This window comes from Erithacus rubecula, assembly GCF_903797595.1.
Source record: "Erithacus rubecula genome assembly, chromosome: 19".
Classification (NCBI taxonomy): Eukaryota; Metazoa; Chordata; class Aves; order Passeriformes; family Muscicapidae; genus Erithacus; species Erithacus rubecula.
Window position 1 is genome coordinate 6,363,576 of NC_136671.1, and position 17,623 is coordinate 6,381,198.

Sequence of the window (17,623 nt, forward strand, 5' to 3'; positions counted from 1 at the left end):
CAAGCCCCACACCAGCTAGAGCTAAAGAGAAGACAAGAAACCTCTTTACCCATCCAGCTCTCTGCACATCTACTCACACTCCTCCTCCTGCAAAAATCTACACCTGATGTTACTTCAGAGTTAGAGATCTCCCTCAAGTCACAGCTTGTTTGATTGGGCTGAAAATACATTTTGAGCTGACAGCTCCTCACTTGGCAGCTACAGCACAATCCCAGATAGTGTGGATGGGAATTGCAGTGAGAACAAACCCTCGGTGCAAAGGACAGAGAAGGTGAGGTCTCTCAAGGCTCCCCAAAATGCCAGGCAGGTTAGAGAAGTTCAGAGGATACCTATGAGATCCTTATTGCGGCGATCCATGGAGAGGTTTCTCAGGGCAATGGACACAGCCCTCACCACCTTGTCCGAGTCAGACTGGAGCAGCTCCACCAGCACGGGCAGCCCCCGCTCCTTCCGCACCGTCGCACGGATGTACGTGGACCACTGATGGAGAGAAGAAACAACACCGAGTCTGCTGAGTTCACCTGCCCCTTCCTTGTGCCTGGCACTTCTTTCAGTGCTGTAACCTGTTCTTTTCTCTGCAAAGACCAGTGAGGTTGTGTGTGTTGATTTATCCCATTGCCTTAACCCTTCATTCAAGTTCACCAAGCAAGAAAGGGTATATGAGTTCATCCTACAGCTAAGGCAGCTTCTGGGGAAAGAGGGCAGGAACAGAAGTAAGGAGCATCATCTGCCATCATCTGTTCTGTACATATCTTGGTGTGAAAAGACATCTCTCTGGATTAGGAAAAAAGAGGTCACTTGGAAGAAACAGTAAAGCATCTAAAGCATCTGTTATCTTCTCCTCCTCCAATTTCATGCTTTTATTCTGTTTCATGATTGTTTTTCAAAAAGCCTGTATTATTTAAAATAAGCTGAACTCAAGGCAGCTGTGAAATACCACACTGCTAACCCTCAGGCTATCAGCCCCACTTTACCAAGCAGTTCTAGAAGTGATCAGGCAAATCTTTGAGAGAACTGCCTGATTAGCACTGGGGATGTCTCACACAGGATATTAGGAGACACTCTGGAGTACAGTTTCCTCAGCAAACTGTCAAAGCCAACAAATTAAGTATTCAGAACACCTAACTATCTAATACCAGGCTTTTCTGAATGGACAAGGCAATGTTTAAGTGGCTGAAGTGGTGAAAGCTGATCATGGTTAAGTTGTCATGAGCTCAGTACCACTTCCAAGACGTAAATATCACCAGACCAAAAGATGCAGAACATCTTCAATAAGCAAATGGAAATAATTTCCTTGACATTCCCACCTCCTTCCTTTTTAAAGGGGATGCAAATGAACAAAGTAACAGCACACTTACAATGGGACATCCCCCTGTTCTTTACTTACACAAAGGAAACCAAAAAGACTGAAAACTGCACCCACCGTCCAGTTGCCAGCACTAAGGTTCTGCAAAGCTCCTGCTGCAGCTTCCAGAGTGTTGAAGTTCTGACTTTCAGTGAGGATGGAGAGGTACAGTCGGACCACATCTGGCTGGTACAGTAATTCAAAGCCTATGGATGGGACAAGAGGAGAACAGAAGAGAAGCAGAGAACATAATGTATAAACAAACACATACCCTTACTTAATAACATAAGAGAACAGCCAAGTGAAAGCTGCTACAACATAGAAAGAAGAGCTTCCTCCATGTCCAGGACATTCTATCCACAGCTGTTGGAGACAGCAACTCATGCAGAGAAATGTTCACCTGGGCTGCAGATCACTTTGCTTGTGTTAATGTTGACAATTCTTTCTGGAATCTGTGCTATGCTGTAAACTGCCCAGCATGCAGGTAATGACAAGGTGACAAGAGACAACTTTTGCCTGCAACAATTATTACTTTGCATCTCCAAACTGGGCTGCAAATTCACATTGCAATCCTGTCCTTGTTCACATCTCTCTCAATACTTTTAGAGAGCAGGGCCAAAGAGAGTGAGCTACACCATCCTGTCAGCCACACCCTGTACACACCTGGGGGATAGAAGAGGCAAGATGTCAAAGTGACCAGAATCCCCAACTGAGGGGCAAGGAGGAGCACCTCCTTCAGTTCAAATATACAGCACAGAAATACACTGGCATTGTCCCACACTGGGAGACTCTGACAGCCACATCTGTTCACTGCAGATCCCCAGAGTCACTGTATCAGCTGTGCAGTTTAAACTTGACAGCAATGAGAGCTATTCCCAGCTCTGCCAAGGATTTCCTTTTGTGATGCTGAGTAACTGACAGTAACATCGTGTGCTGACTGCCTCATCCATAGGATTAGGATTTATGCATCTACCCCACATTAAAAAGAGGGTCTTAGGGAAGAACTCCATCACTCCAAATTGCTGAACAATTTGACACAATTTTTATCTATCTTCCTTCACTAAGTGTAGCACGACACACTGTACCAATAAGGGCAGAGTATGCCAAGCATCTGCTTAAAGGACTGGCCATACAAACCATCTCAAAGTGCTGTTCAGGTAATATGAACAAAAAAATTAAACCCCTAAATTGCCTTGGTGGGTGCAGGATGGCATAAGCAACCTCTGGACAACATAACTCATCTGCAGTCACTGTAGCTGGTCTGGTAGCCTTTGGGATATTTGCAGTAAGCATGCATCAGGTAATGCAGCAAGCATTACCCAGGAGAGGATTTACAGAAAAACATGATATCAAAGAAAGCATAAAGGTTTGAAGAGGTCTGGGCAAAGAGGGAATTTCAAGTTTGTTTTGAGCAAAATAATTTTATTATTTTTACACATGAAAAGAGTGTTCTTTGCACAACAAGATGCTCTCCTAGAATTGTAGCATAATTCAAAGCAAGTTTTCCACTAGTGAGACAGGAAACCTCCAAACACAAATCACTTTCTCTCTTCAGCACTTTCTCTTCAAAATCACCCATCTCTCATATACACATTGTGGATTATCACGGACATCTTGGAGTAATGCTGTCCCATCCAGTAGGTATCTTTTTTTTCTTTTCTTTCCTGCTGCTAAAGGCTTCCTGAAATAAAAGCCTTGATTTTAAATGTAACTATTTATCCACATGTCCACATCATACCAGTTATGGCTGTGTGGCTTTATGAGTCAAGACCTTGGATCTCAGCCCCCTAAACCCTGTATAATACTGCCTATGAATATAAGCTGTGTTGACCCCCTGGCTGTATGGGGGGTACTTATCCCACTGAAAGCAAGCAAACACAATCAGCCAAGGTTTGTCCCATACCAAAATTCTGATCTATGCATGAGGACCCATGAGGATCCATGAGCTGGCCCATACTTTCTGTGCTCAGCCTCTCATGTGCATCCCAGCACGCTGCTTCCTTCTCCAGTGACCGGACACCCAACCTGCTCCACCTCCCTGCCTCCTTTTAATGCCACCACTCCCTGCTACACATGACACCCTAGAGATACAAGTGCAAGCTGCAACAGATGGCAACCCCCAAAGGCATCCTGCCAATCCATACCACTGACTTTCCTCTTCTCCAATGTCCTCTCCTTGCAGTGGGATCATTGCCCTCTATATTGAATGCTGAGGAAAAACTATCGTTACTTAATCCATGAAGCACGAGCAGTTGTGCAGCTTTTCTCCATTCCTTGAATAAGTCTGATTATCTGACTCCAATACGACCTTCACATCACCCTTTTCCCCTGCTACTTCACAAGGTGAATTGGCAACCTAAGAACTTCTCAAGAAAAAACACTGCTGATAAGCGCCTGGTGTTCCTTTCCTGAGAACTAATACTTAAAAATCTCTTTGGATAGCCTACTGGAATTTTGACACTGTTATCTTTTAAGGAAGCTTTGCTGAAATGTAAATCAGATCAGCAGAAGAGATGAAGGCAGGTTCATTAACAGGTAATACTCATACAGAATATTTTCTGCTTCTGTATCTGAGCTCAGACTTGCCTGAAGTTCAACAAGATGCAATTGTTCAGCCAGTCTTCTGTTTAGAAGCATCCAGTTGTAATTTCAGCACACTTGCAAATAGCCCCACACTGTTACTCTGTCCTATTATTTAAATGCAGTCTGTGAAGTGCCCTGTCAGTCTGTACATTCCTTTTTGGCTGGACACACTTCCTCCTCCTGCTCCTTGCTGTTTGTGAGTACTGAGATGCTCCAAGCCCCTCACCTCTGCTCCCCTCCTGCCACCACAGCTGCATTCCAGTCACGCACCTCTCACCCGCTCTGTCATTACCTCTCTCCATGCATGAAAGCCTCTCCTTTTTCCTACTTACTAATGTAAGAGCATCTCAAAAATGCCTTCACCTTCTCTCTTCAATAGTGCACAGCATTTTCTCTACCAACCACCAGCACCTTCCTGCTTTGGGGCATAACTCCTCAGCAGGTGGTGGATGATTCCCACCTCACTCCAACACCCCCCCCTTTCCAACCACATTTATGCCTCTGCCCTATTGGCACCTGTCTTAAACAGAATCAGCCAGTGCTACACATCACACACAGCTCTGTCCTTGCCACCCCTGCTCCTGTCCCAGCCTGGGTGTGCCAGGCAAAGGCAGCAGGAGTTGCTAAAGCTGAGCACCAAGAATGCCCCTCATGGAGGCTGCTTAATAGCAGGGATGAGAAACTAATAACAAGAAAGTTGCTGCTGCACTGGAGGGTTTTCCCCCTCTGACTGCAAGCTGACACTTTTCATAAGCATTATAGTGTCATAAAAAGAAACAAACAAGTTTTATATTTTCTCCATCTGCCTCCTGTCTTAATGAATCCAGCTTTGCTATTTATAGGATGCAATTTGTCTGAATTATTATAAATTTCTTCCAGTGTTGCATGAAGGCCTTGCACATTTTTCCATGAAGTGCTTCAAGCACATTCCTGGGAAACACAGCTGGTCTCACCTCCATTAAAAGCACTTGCTTCTTTTCAAAACTGACTTCCTTAATTTCAAGATCATCGTAATTATTTTCAGGTAATGCTACTTTTATGCAATATACAGCTAACTCCTTACACCTATTAAAAAATGGATAGAAGAAATGAGAAATGAGGGTCATCAGTGACAGAGAATACATCAAAAGAGAAAAACATCTACTGTTTTTCTTTTTACTTGAAAAAGCTGTTTTAATTATAGCCCAGATTCAGCACTGCTCTTAAAAAGATAATCTCCCTGCAATAAATGAGATTTTTCCATTGGTTATGGATTTGTGCTGAGTTGCAATCTACACTGTTTTCTCCTGGAAAAGCATGGAGATAAGTAATTTATTGCTTCTTTCACTGCAGAAAGCAAAGTAAACAGTTCACTGTATTAGCTTTTGGCTTTCAGAGAAACAGAGAAATGCCTTGGACACATGTCACTGTGAGCATCAGACCTTCTGCAGTGTGTAAGCATTCCCCCAGTTAAACAGGAACATCTCACAGAGGAGTATCTTCCATATTAGAGTCATCTGCAACACACTGCAGTCTCATCTTTCTCAGAAATAGGAAGATGAGCTTTTTTGCAGCAGAGTTGCTCAAAACTGCCAAATGGGACTAGTTCTGAGTGAAGTTCACATCACCAGGATGTGGCAAGCAGATTATTTGCCCAGAGAGCAGTGACAGCACAGACAGCAATTTGAATCCTGAATGGAAAACACCTGAGGAATTAGCCGGGGCTGATTAGCCATCTCCATCCCTTCAGCCCTCAGTCCCCGTGCTGAGAATGATGCAGCAGCTCCTGGATTATCTCCTCCACAAAACTATTTGCTTTCATCTTGGCAATGCTGATCCTGTGCCTATACTTAGCTACGTTCTGGCAATAATGTAGGATACTGCACCAGGTGCCTATCTCTGATACACTTGCTTAATTCCAAACTCAGACAACTCTTTTTGAAACAAGACTACCAAGCCTATTCCTCTTCACCACCCATTCCATTTAGGATTTAGTTCCCCACCACAGGCATGGGAAATTATACATGTGTGGATGCTGGACAGATGAGAGATCTGCTGCTGCTGCAGCATAAATACACTACTTAGTTTTCTATCCACACAAAACCTCTGGACTGATGCTTAAAACAACTGCCAAATTTCAAATCTCATAGGAAACTGGAAGGACGCTGGCAACACTAGAAAAAACCTAAGCGACCCCTAAACCAGGGTGGGTGTGTCTGTGGAATCACTGAAGTGAACTCGGAGAGCTCCTCACTCTCGCAGTGTGCAATTCCCACTTAGTGCACTCCGGTTCCGACGGGAGATGCAGCGCTCGGGGATTGCTCTGGGCTGCCCTAGAGCAGGAGGTGCATCCCTAGAGCAGGAGGTGCATCCCAGCCCACAGCCCCGGGGCCGCTGTGCCCGCCCGGAGCCGCAGCGGCTGCACCGGCAGATGGAGCGAGAGGAGCCCGGACCGCGCCTCCTCCGCAAGGTCACCCCGGAACGCGCTGCACAGCGAAAAACCATCTCCCTCAGCAACCAGGAAGCTATCAGCCAGAAGCCAAACACGAAAGAAAAAGAATAAAAAAAGAGTAAAGAATCATGACAGTAAAAGAAGCGAACACAGAGTCTGCACAATAGAAAAGCTCTGCAGCCCTTGGACTCCTGCCCTCTGCTGACAACCGGCCGGTACCTTCACACAGCCTGTGCAGTCCGATGTCTGTAAGGTCTAAACCAGGACTCAGAAGTATTTGCTACAAAAATGTTTGCAGAACCCTTCAGCGGCAGATCAGTCCTGCAGTTCAACTCTCCCCTTCCAGGAACCCCTCATCCCGCAGTGTGGTTTTACAGCAGACTACATGAAAAGCCCCATAGAAGACTGGGGGTGGCAGCTGGTTACTTTTGTAAAAACAGTAATCAGATCCCTGAAAAACCCGACCCATCAGCTCCATTCCATCTGCACGCTGTGCTTCAGCACCCAGTGCACACAGCAGCTTGAATGCCAACATAAACTTGCAAGATTCTTCTAATTGAAAGGCTTAACAGAAGCGAGAAGGCAGCCAGCTCCAACAGAGCCAAACGCTTGGCATAACTGCCCGAGAATGCAGCTCGATGCAGATACATGCAGAATACTGAGTGTCACACGGCAGAGGCACAGCAAACTCTGCAACGAATGAAGATGAAATCATAGGTGGAAAGTTCTGAACAGTCCCTGTAGCTTTCACTTCAAGGTACAGTACAAGTCAGGGCAGGTACTGAGCTTACTGCAGAGATTCAATCATGAATGCAGCATCCACCACTGAGCAGCAGCTCTGAAGACAGACAGAACAGCCTTTGAATGGTATTGAAAAGAACAACCAGAATAATGTGGGACACACAAGCTCGAAACAGGCTTGAAGGAATGTTTAAGGAGAGTTTTTCTATTTAGGAAATGAACACCACAATGTGTGACCTTACCAACTAACCTACTAAGTCATACTCAAGTTGTAAAATGATGTAAACTCTTCCCAGCTTATCACACACTCCCACAACGACAGCAGCACTGGCATGCTACTCAAAAAGCAAAGCAAACAAAGCCCCAGCCCAAAGGATGTAACAGGAATGTTACCAACACTACCAAGAGCGAGGTATGCAAAAAAGAAAAAACCCACAGGGAGCTAGAGTGACTGCAGGGGAAGACAAAGACAGCAAAGAAAGGAAATGGGAGGGCAAGGCAGTGCAGGAGAAAGAAAGGATGCCTGGGAAAGTAAACTGTCTTTTGCTATTTCTATTATTCTTTACATTTCCCATGCTCTACAAGTTGACAAGAAAGCACCTTCTTACAGAGAGTCATTTGTACAAGGTTGTTTACATCCCACTTCATATCCAAAGAACATGCAATTCAACAGAGGTAGCTCAATCAAACAGAACCCATTTTGACCTTGTGTGAGTTCCAGCACTTCTGTTTTCTGTGACTACACATTTTAGAGCTAATACAGTTTTCCCTTTCCAAAGGACCTGCAAGCACCATTTCCCCAACAGTGTTTGACACACTGCCCAATACAAAGTATTTTTCCAAACATATGCAGCAAAGTCTGTTGGCAACTGGAGACGTTCTATTAACATCCTTTTCTCCTCACTAATCAGTAGCAAAGGCTCTGGAGGACCAATACTTAATAAGAATCTCAAAGCTGCTGCAGATAACTGGAGCACTACTCAAGCTACTGGTTTGAAAGGGGAATGCTCTGTCCTGCAGGGCTGTCACTGAAGCACAGGGAATCCCCAGCAGCCAGGCTGATGCAGGGATGGGGGAGCTGCTAAAGGTCTGCACCCGCAGGGAGAGGAGACACGTGGGTAAACTGCAGCACATTTAAGCATTTCTAGGTCACCTTTGCCAACGTTTTTTGTTTGCTTTTGAGAATACCATTGTTACAAGCAACAATGCTTTGGATTGGAGTTAACATTAAACCCTCTGGCTGCATGATTAAAATGGAGAGTTCATGTAAATAGCTTCCTTTACCCCAGTCCCAGAAGACTTGCCTCTGACCTTGCAGACTCTCTGTACAGTACATGAAATGTTAACACTCGCTCTCTCACCAGCTTCTCTAATCCAAAGTTATTTTTATTTACTTCACATTGATAGCTGAATGCATTTCCTTTTAAAGGGAGCAGGACAATCATATTCCAAAAGCAAATCTGCTTTGAAATGCAGCTTGTATCTAAAAATCAAGTATTAAATGAAATTTTCTCTTTTCTTGCTCACACAGCACACACTGGAGTCTCTGGGCTGTGAGCTACATACCAAATGTGAACTGTTTGGAAGGACAGGCTCCTCTTTTCCCACCATCAGCTTACCATGGTGTTTGCAAGCTCCCAGAATGCAGCCCAGGCCCTGCATCACCACTGCAACATCTCAGAGTGGGACTTGGTTCAAAATCCTGGCTCACATACCTAAGTGAGTACAAATCTAATTTGCATCGAAGGTCTGCCAGCTCTGCAGGGTGTCACACACAGTGTGACGCTGCCAGTGCGGGTGCGGCATTCCTGGCAGCTCCGGCACACGCGGGACTCCCAGCCAGGGATGAGCACTGGCCTGCAACAGGCTGTGCCCAGGGGAGCCAGGGATGAGCACTGGCCTGCAACAGGCTGTGCCCAGGGGAGCCAGGGATGAGCACTGGCCTGCAACAGGCTGTGCCCAGGGGAGCCAGGGATGAGCACTGGCCTGCAACAGGCTGTGCCCAGGGGAGCCAGGGATGAGCACTGGCCTGCAGACAGTGTCCAGGGGAGCCAGGGATGAGCACTGGCCTGCAGACAGTGTCCAGGGGAGCCAGGGATGAGCACTGGCCTGCAGACAGTGTCCAGGGGAGCCAGGGATGAGCACTGGCCTGCAGACAGTGTCCAGGGGAGCCAGGGATGAGCACTCTGGCCTGCAGACAGTGTCCAGGGGAGCCAGGGATGAGCACTGGCCTGCAACAGGCTGTGCCCAGGGGAGCCAGGGATGAGCACTGGCCTGCAGACAGTGTCCAGGGGAGCCAGGGATGAGCACTGGCCTGCAGACAGTGTCCAGGGGAGCCAGGGATGAGCACTGGCCTGCAGACAGTGTCCAGGGGAGCCAGGGATGAGCACTCTGGCCTGCAGACAGTGTCCAGGGGAGCCAGGGATGAGCACTCTGGCCTGCAGACAGTGTCCAGGGGAGCCAGGGATGAGCACTGGCCTGCAGACAGTGTCCAGGGGAGCCAGGGATGAGCACTCTGGCCTGCAGACAGTGTCCAGGGGAGCCAGGGATGAGCACTGGCCTGCAGACAGTGTCCAGGGGAGCCAGGGATGAGCACTGGCCTGCAGACAGTGTCCAGGGGAGCCAGGGATGAGCACTGGCCTGCAGACAGCGTCCAGGGGAGCCAGGGATGAGCACTGCAGACAGTGTCCAGGGGAGCCAGGGATGAGCACTCTGGCCTGCAGACAGTGTCCAGGGGAGCCAGGGATGAGCACTCTGGCCTGCAACAGGCTGTGCCCAGGGGAGCCCCTCCTACTGGCTGCCCCTTACTCTTGCCTCAAACATTACAGTGTTTTAAGACAAAAGACTGATTATGCTTATCAGGCTGGTGATCTCACTGACAGCAGATCAATATGCCAAGGGAGAAGGAATACTCCTAGATGTGAGCAACCCTGCCTGCTCCCTTCAGGGAAGCTCCTTCCTGAAGCTTCCTGGCTGGGCTCACACCTCGAACAGCTGATACCAAAAGTTGCTGGGGCACAGTGATGATGTGCATTGCACTGGGGACTTCTCAGACAGCAATCTGGCCCATGCATACAAGATCAATACCAAGTGTGTCATTGATCATGTTATGTTTTCCTGGGAGGGAAAACCTGAATTTCCAGATGCTGTTGCTACATCACAGGGATATTTGAACAACAGTGACAAGGTCAAATATCCATGCTTATTCTTTTAGACCTCAGTGCTGCTGCTGCTCCGACTGGCCATGGGTGCCTCTGATATGTCTGCTCCTGTCTCTGCAAGGGTCCAGAATCACATGAGTGACTGTTTTTTTTTTTTTCCTCCTCTCTGAAAAGGCCCAGATGGCAGTGCTTGGTGACCAATCACATACCCCGAGGGCTGTCTCCTTGCGAGTGTCACCAAACAGCTCTATTTTGTCACTCCTCCTTTTCAGCCAGAGAAAGCAATTCCAAGGACTGCACAATCCTCTCCAAAATGGAGAACACTGCCCAGCCCACCTGGCTTACCTGGCTCCTGGGTCAGTGACACCAGTAGAAAATGCGGAGAGGCTCACGAACTGTCAGCTGACTGGCCTCAGAGCTGCAAACTCCAGCCAAGAATACACGGGGATGCCACTAAATAATCCAAACCCACAGCATTGCCAGAGATCACCTCGTAACTGCAGCTCTGAAAAGATGCAGTAAGGAGCTGACACTACAGAAGGCCTCACCTGGGTACAAACAGGTAGGGAGTGCTCCTTTCTTCTTAATGGGGGAAGGCTGTGAGTGGAGCAATCTCTATGCCTGAGCATGCCTCGGTAGGGCTTGAATCCACTGCTTTTTGGAGCATACTGCAAGCCTTTTCCATTTAGCTGAGCTTTTCCAAAGGAACAAAAGAAATAAAAAGATGGCTGGCAAAGCTAATGAGAACTGGGAACATGAGGAAAATTATTGCTTTCCATATTAGATAAACAAATGTGTTTTTTCAACTGGCATTCACATATTCATGCCAAAACACATGTGTTTTCTGGGACTTTTCCTTGAACTAAGACACCCAAATGCAAGCAAAAACGTTTTCCTTACAACCCTCACCTACAGCTCTGTAAAACACAACCCAGCTTTCTGATCACAGCTGCCATATAGTGCAGCTGAAGAGACCTGAGACTGTTTTCATTGCCAAACAAGTGCAGATGCCTAATTGTCCAGCCCAACCATCAGCAGGTTTGAGCTTAGTGTATAAAATGTGTTTATTAAAGAGAGAGATACTGAGTGATTCCCTGAAGGAAAGCCCATTCAAAAAACAAAATTACACCACAGCTATGTCCAGCAGTAAAATACAATATGTTGCTGCTAGTACTTTATCAACAAAGAGCCTCATAACACAAAAATGTCTCAGAACTAGAGTCATCACTGGAAATCAACAGCACTGTTAAGGGACTCCTTTTTTAACTTGTGGCTGCCTGAACCTACCATTTTCCTTCCTCTGCTCTTCAGTGTGTATTTAACCAAGGATCATGTGTTCCAAATTGCCCTTTTTTAGCCTCAAGCCCCTGTAAAACTCAGCTTTGCAGTTCCAGATGCCCATCAGCTGCTCTTACTCCAGGAAGCTAATGAGCTTTTAGCTTCCTCCCAGCTCAGTAGAAACCCGTCTACAGAGAAAAACTTACTGCAAAAGCAATCGTGCTTTAGTCCCTGGCTCCAGATGCCACCTAAGCATATTTGTTTTATTAAAAATATTCTGACTTTTATTTAGAACTGTTGAGGTATTGAACAGCTTTATAAACTTTGTCATAAAATGCCAGCAAGCAGAGAAGCACAGCAAACGGAAGAAACACTCCACCAGACAGCTGCATGACAAAATAAAAAACCCTACATGATAATGTGTATTTAGTTGAAATATCCGCACACCCTCAGACATGAAATACTGAAGTATGCAAGAAAGGCAGAAAAAACCCAGAAAATGCTTTCTTACCTCTACAGGCCTCTTAGTCTCCAAGATGGTGTATGAAACCTGCTGGATGGTGAGGCCAGGCATGGTCCCACCAAGTGCCCTCCCGTCCCAGATAAGAGCAGCCGGAGAAGCGCAGCAGGGCGGGGCAGGGCGGGGCAGAACAGAGCAGGGCGGGGCAGAACAGAGCGGGGTGGGGCAGAGCAGGGCGGGGCAGAGCTGGGCGGGGCAGAGCTGGGCGGGGCAGAGCTGGGCGGGGCAGAGCTGGGCGGGGCAGGGCAGAACAGAGCAGGGCAGGGCGGGGCAGAGCGGGGTGGGGCAGAACAGAGCAGAGCAGGGCAGGGCGGGGTGGGGCGGGGCAGAACAGAGCAGGGCGGGGCAGGGCGGGGCAGAACAGAGCAGGGCGGGGCCTGCGAGGGGCTGCAGCAGGGGAGGCTGAGCGCCCTGCAGGGCTCAGCTGTGGGTCCATCCAGCCCTCGGGGCACAGTGCAGAGCCGGCGGCCCAGGCAAGCAGCAGCCATGCTCCTGAGCCAGCCTGGGCTCAGGGGATGAGCAGTGACCAGTGCTCTGCCTGGACACAGCAGCCACACTCCTCCACAGATGCTGCTTCCACCAGGTCTGCGGGAAGCTGAGGTGTGGGAGGACCCAGAGCACCTTCTGTGCTCAGCCCTAGTGTGCGGTTACACACTGGGGCACTGGCACTAAAACCAACCTGCAAGGCAAACCCAAATCCTCCAGCACTCAGCAATTTACAGAAACTTTTTTTTTTTTATAGATTGCTTTTTCAGGTGTGGGACTTATATAGGAGGTTCCACTGACTGTGCTTCAAAACATTCCTGCTGCTGAGGGACCTCCTGCTGGGGTTTGGAAGCCCCCACAAGCGCTGGGGTGGATCGGAGCCGGAGCTGTGACAGACCAGGATCGACTGACAGCGTTTCCACTCGGGCTGGCACCTGCCAGCCTCTCCCCTTTGCAGCACCTCTGGGTTTTATCTTCAGTGCCAAGGGAAAAACAACGTCAAGAAAAAACCCCAGATCTTCCAGAGCTCATGCACACTGAGATATGCTTAGAAGCCAAACTGAAAGCTTCTTTCTGGGTTACTCATGCTTCACCGAGTCTTCTTATATTTCCACTGCTCATCATGATTTTTATATAAAGTCTCATAAATGGTCATAAGCCATTACACAGGTATTTGGTTATTCATATCAATTCAGCTGCTTGTTAGAGGCCTGTCTGCTTAAGGCAGTGAAGGGATGCAGAACTCCACAGCTTGAATTCCTCAAATAAGAAGGCAGAATAAATTTTCCTATTCTCCAGTGGATATACCCTCACAGAAACATCAAACATCTCAAGACACATCCCAGTAAGAAGGAAATATTTGGATATAAACAACTCATCTTTTTTGGGGGAAGCTTATCAGAATCCAAGCTGAGCAGAAGCTACCAGGTCCAGTCTCAGCCTGCAGAAATGAAAGGTCAGTGGCTCCTAATCACTGGGACCAAAGCCTGTCTGGTTCATTACAAGCAAAGTCCAGCAATCTTGTCTTTATAAGCATTTTACAAGCAACTGCCATATGGAAAGACTCCCACATGTTAATAAATAATTTATTATACGCCAACCCAAACACTTCCTCCAATCCTGTTTGTGTCCTGAAATTGCTAATTAGTTCCTGCTCCAGCTTCCAAAGTCAAAAGTGTGTTTCAATTCCTCTCTCCATTTCATGAAAGCTGCTTCATGCACCCAAAGGCAGCCCAGTGCCTCTAATCTGTCTCAATTACAGTCACTGTGCTCCTGTCAGGCAAGTATCTCCCAAGCATCCAAGAAAAAGAATTTGATGTTTTCAATGTCAAATGAATGTCAAGACAGAGTGGAAGCAGCACAGAAGGTTTTCCTTAACTTCTCTAATAGAAAAATGGACTTTGCAGCCCAGCTTTTTAAAGGTACCATATTTGGGTACTTAATTCTCATAGATTTCAGTTTAAGCTAGAAACATTAATGCCTCTAAGAACAGAGATTCTGCACTTATCCTCAAAGCACCATATCCAGGCAGGGATTACAGATGGTGAGACAAGAGAAGATGCTGCTGCTCCTCCCTCATTTAAACTGGGACACACTGGAACATACCACATGAAAGCACTGAGTGGACAAGTACTCTCTCTCCCTCTTCCTGCCAACCATTCTCTGCAGCTTTCTGAAAAACCAGGGAAGCTTCTATTAAATGTACACCTACCTGCTGTTTGGTGCACTGCCTGAATATAAGATTATCACTGACAAAAAACCAGCTCTGTTTATAGAAAAATAGATTTCCTGGAAACATAGATCTTACTGTAAAAGTTGGACTAAAATGTGAGGTAAGACAACATGATCTGGAGAGAAGTAGCTCCCTGAAGCCTTAGCTGGCTACACACACACACAATACAGCCACAAATAAATCTATTTGCAAGTTAAAAAGAAGAAGAGATTGGGGCCCCAGAGTTCAGCAATGAATGAGATAGTTTGCTGCAATGAATAGAGGCAGCACAGAGACATTTTTCAAGAGGCAAAGGGGAACATTACACAGCACCCAACTGCAGCCTGCCCCATCTTCACCACCCTACAGCAATGTAAAGCAGCAAAAAATCATATGAGAAATTCAACAACAAAGCCACAGCAGCCACTACCTCAAAGCAACTCTGACAGCTTCTCTGAAACCATTTCATTGCCTTTAAAACAGTGAAAAGATCCCCAACCCAACAGCCACTGTGTCTAGGAGAGTTTTCAATTTCAATGTAGCTTTCTTATGGTAATATTATACAATTAAAAACTGAGCTTAAAATGACCCGTGTAAAAAATTCTAAGCAGAAACTGACATTTACTGTGGAGGCTGTATATGCCTATAGAAAACTCTGAAAAGGTCAGTATAAATGTAAATAAGGGGAGATACGTCCTCAAGAGTATAGAAATTTCCATTATGTTAGGGCTATACCCATTTCTCCATGCAAGGCAATGTTATGAATGCCCTGATAGCTTCCCATGGGTCATATGAGTCCAGAGCTTATTCAGAAATAGGTTTCCAGACTTTGGTGAAACAACTGGCACGAAATGTTTGGTGTTTTAGGAAAAGTAGGATTCAGCCACCCAGAAAACTGCCAATACTATTTACTGTTCATATTTAATCTCAGCAGTGTTTTCAGCAAGTAGGGATGCTGGATTTAGAAGGGACATGCTTGTTACAATTTATTATTAAGCAAAACCTTGCAAAACTGCCCAAACCCAAGACACGTTTATTTCCCAAGTCTTACATTTTGGATACTATCACTAACCTGAAATACACTCCCAGGAGCAGCGCTCTTGTAACTGAATAAATAGGATTACATCTCATTCTCCTAAGACCCCCAGCTTCTCACTCTTTGAGACATTCTGAACACACTGCCAAGAACACAACACCTCAGTCATCCTTCCCATTTCTCATCTCTTCTCTCACACATCTGCAGGTTGCCTTGTGTGCTCTGGTTTTATTACTCAATGTGAAAAGTAGCCCCAAAAGGAGAGTGGAAAACCCGCATCTGGCAAGGAATGCAAGCTTCCAATTTCCTTAGTTTAAAGGTCATCAGGGACACTCCAGGTAAGGCAGATCTTTCTCTACACCTTCCTCTGGCCCCCTCACACCCTGAATGAGTCTTTGGAGATGTTTTTCTTGCTCATTATTTTTAAGCTCTCAGCAGGATAAGATGCAATTATATGCTCCATCATGATTACAGATTTGCTGGTTGTGATTTTAGTAGTCTCAAAACAAAACTCATTAGATTAAATGTTCTTCCTGGCTTTGTATGAGAGGAACAAGAAGCACTGATATCTAAATGGAGTGGGCTTGCTACCATGATCAAGCTAGAAAGATACTGCTTTAGCAACCAGGAAATCTCATCTCTGTTCCCAGCTGTGCCACTGAAATGCCCTCTAAATGCCAACTCACTCCAGCAGTGGTGCCCCCTTTCCCCTCCCACATGAGTACAGTCTCACTTATCTAGAGCCAGCCTGATCAACTGGACTATCACAGTGTGTTGGTACTTAGACTTTACTGAGGCTACAGGTAAAAAACCCCACAAAGTTGCTCCAGACATCTCAGACAAAAGCAACAGGATTTTCAGTAAGGAAATGGCAAGGTGAGCAAAACACAAATGAACTGGATGTGAGGTGCAAGAACTGCTCTCCACATTGCCTCCTTCCAGATCTGCCTGAACCAGGATCTATTCCTGCACAGACAAATAACATTTCATGCTATTACAGACTTCCAATTTTCCCTGTGATCAAGACACAGAAAATTCAGGGCCGAAACTAATGGTCTGTGAGGCCGAAATAGAAACGCTCTCCTTTCTACCACATACTGATCAACATTCCCACTGATCATCTGGAAATGCCAGGGTCAGCAATCAAACTCTCAGTGGGTTCAAACCAACCAGCAGTTGGATTGACATTGCTTTCTAAACCATGCAGAGGCAAGGTTCCCCCCCTCCAGCTGACAGGTAAATTTAAGTGACTGCTTTACCATGTAAAATGCCTGCCTCTCAGTTCAAGGTCATTTTTCTTCACTCCACAGTTAGAGGTATATGGCACATTAAGTCCTATAATTCCCCTGTCATGGTGGAGAAGGGGGGAAGCTTTTAAGCCTGTGCAGAGCACTCAGGGTTACAGAAATAAATATGGCTTTACATAGCAGCTTTCACATTCAAGATATCTCACAGTGGTTTACAAAGTAATGAGTCAGATAATAGGGCTGCAGCAGCTGTGCAGGTACACTCACTGGAAATTAATGCTGAGAAAACAGAAGTCTTAATTTTTTGATTCTCTTTATTTGCTCTTCTGCAAAACATGACTGCAGCTTCAGCCTGACTAATGAGCATCAGTGGCTTCTGCAATTTAAAATGCCCAGGTTATTTGACATTCCAGTTTGCTTTAATTTTTAGATTAACTCTATGATTAAAGCTCTCCATTAACTATAATACTGTTCAAGCAGAAGTGGAAAAATGCATGTACCTCCCTGTCTTGGCTTCACTGTAAGGAAGGTCTCCTTGCCTGATCTCTAGTACCACAATTTGCAATTAGTTCAGAATCATACAACTATTTGATTTTCATTTCCCTTTGTCTCCCCCATCATTAGTGTTACAAGCAGACCCTCAAAGGCTGATTATCTGAGGATTCCATGGTTTACTGTGGTCTACTGTTTTGGCACAAGTAAAGCATATATTAGATGCAAAAACATATTTTCTTTGAAACAAGTCGCATCTAGAGGTGTAACCTGACACACTCAATTTTGTATATATGCTCCTTTCTCAGGTTCCATAGGCGAATGCACCAGTTGTGGATTAAGTTGTTTTGGAAAACTGTGCTGGTTTTATGTAGACATACTTTTCCTGGGGGACTCTGTAATCAGTTAATGAGAGTCACACAGAACAACATGAAAGGGAATGTGGGAGGTCACCTGGGCCAGCTTCCTGCTCAAAGCAGGCTCAATGCCAAAGTAAGACCAAGCTATTATGCTTTTGTCCAGTCAGGTCTTGAAATCCTTCAATGATATAAAGAATCTGAGGAACCTGCTCCAATGCCCAATTATGTGGCAT

The 17,623-nt window shown here is 46.1% G+C and overlaps 1 protein-coding gene across 5 annotated transcripts in view; it reads right to left on the reverse strand.

The window, feature by feature from the left end:
- The window catches only part of ARVCF (ARVCF delta catenin family member), a 245,823-nt gene that overhangs the window by 17,133 nt on the left and 211,067 nt on the right, over positions 1–17,623 (reverse strand). For all 5 annotated transcript variants that reach the window (XM_079322401.1, XM_079322400.1, XM_079322404.1 and 2 more), the window contains 2 exons: positions 1,424–1,551; positions 330–480 (listed from right to left, as the gene is read on the reverse strand). In XM_079322401.1, the coding sequence (XP_079178527.1) occupies positions 330–480; positions 1,424–1,551 (279 nt within the window). The remainder of the gene's footprint in view (positions 1–329; positions 481–1,423; positions 1,552–17,623) is intronic.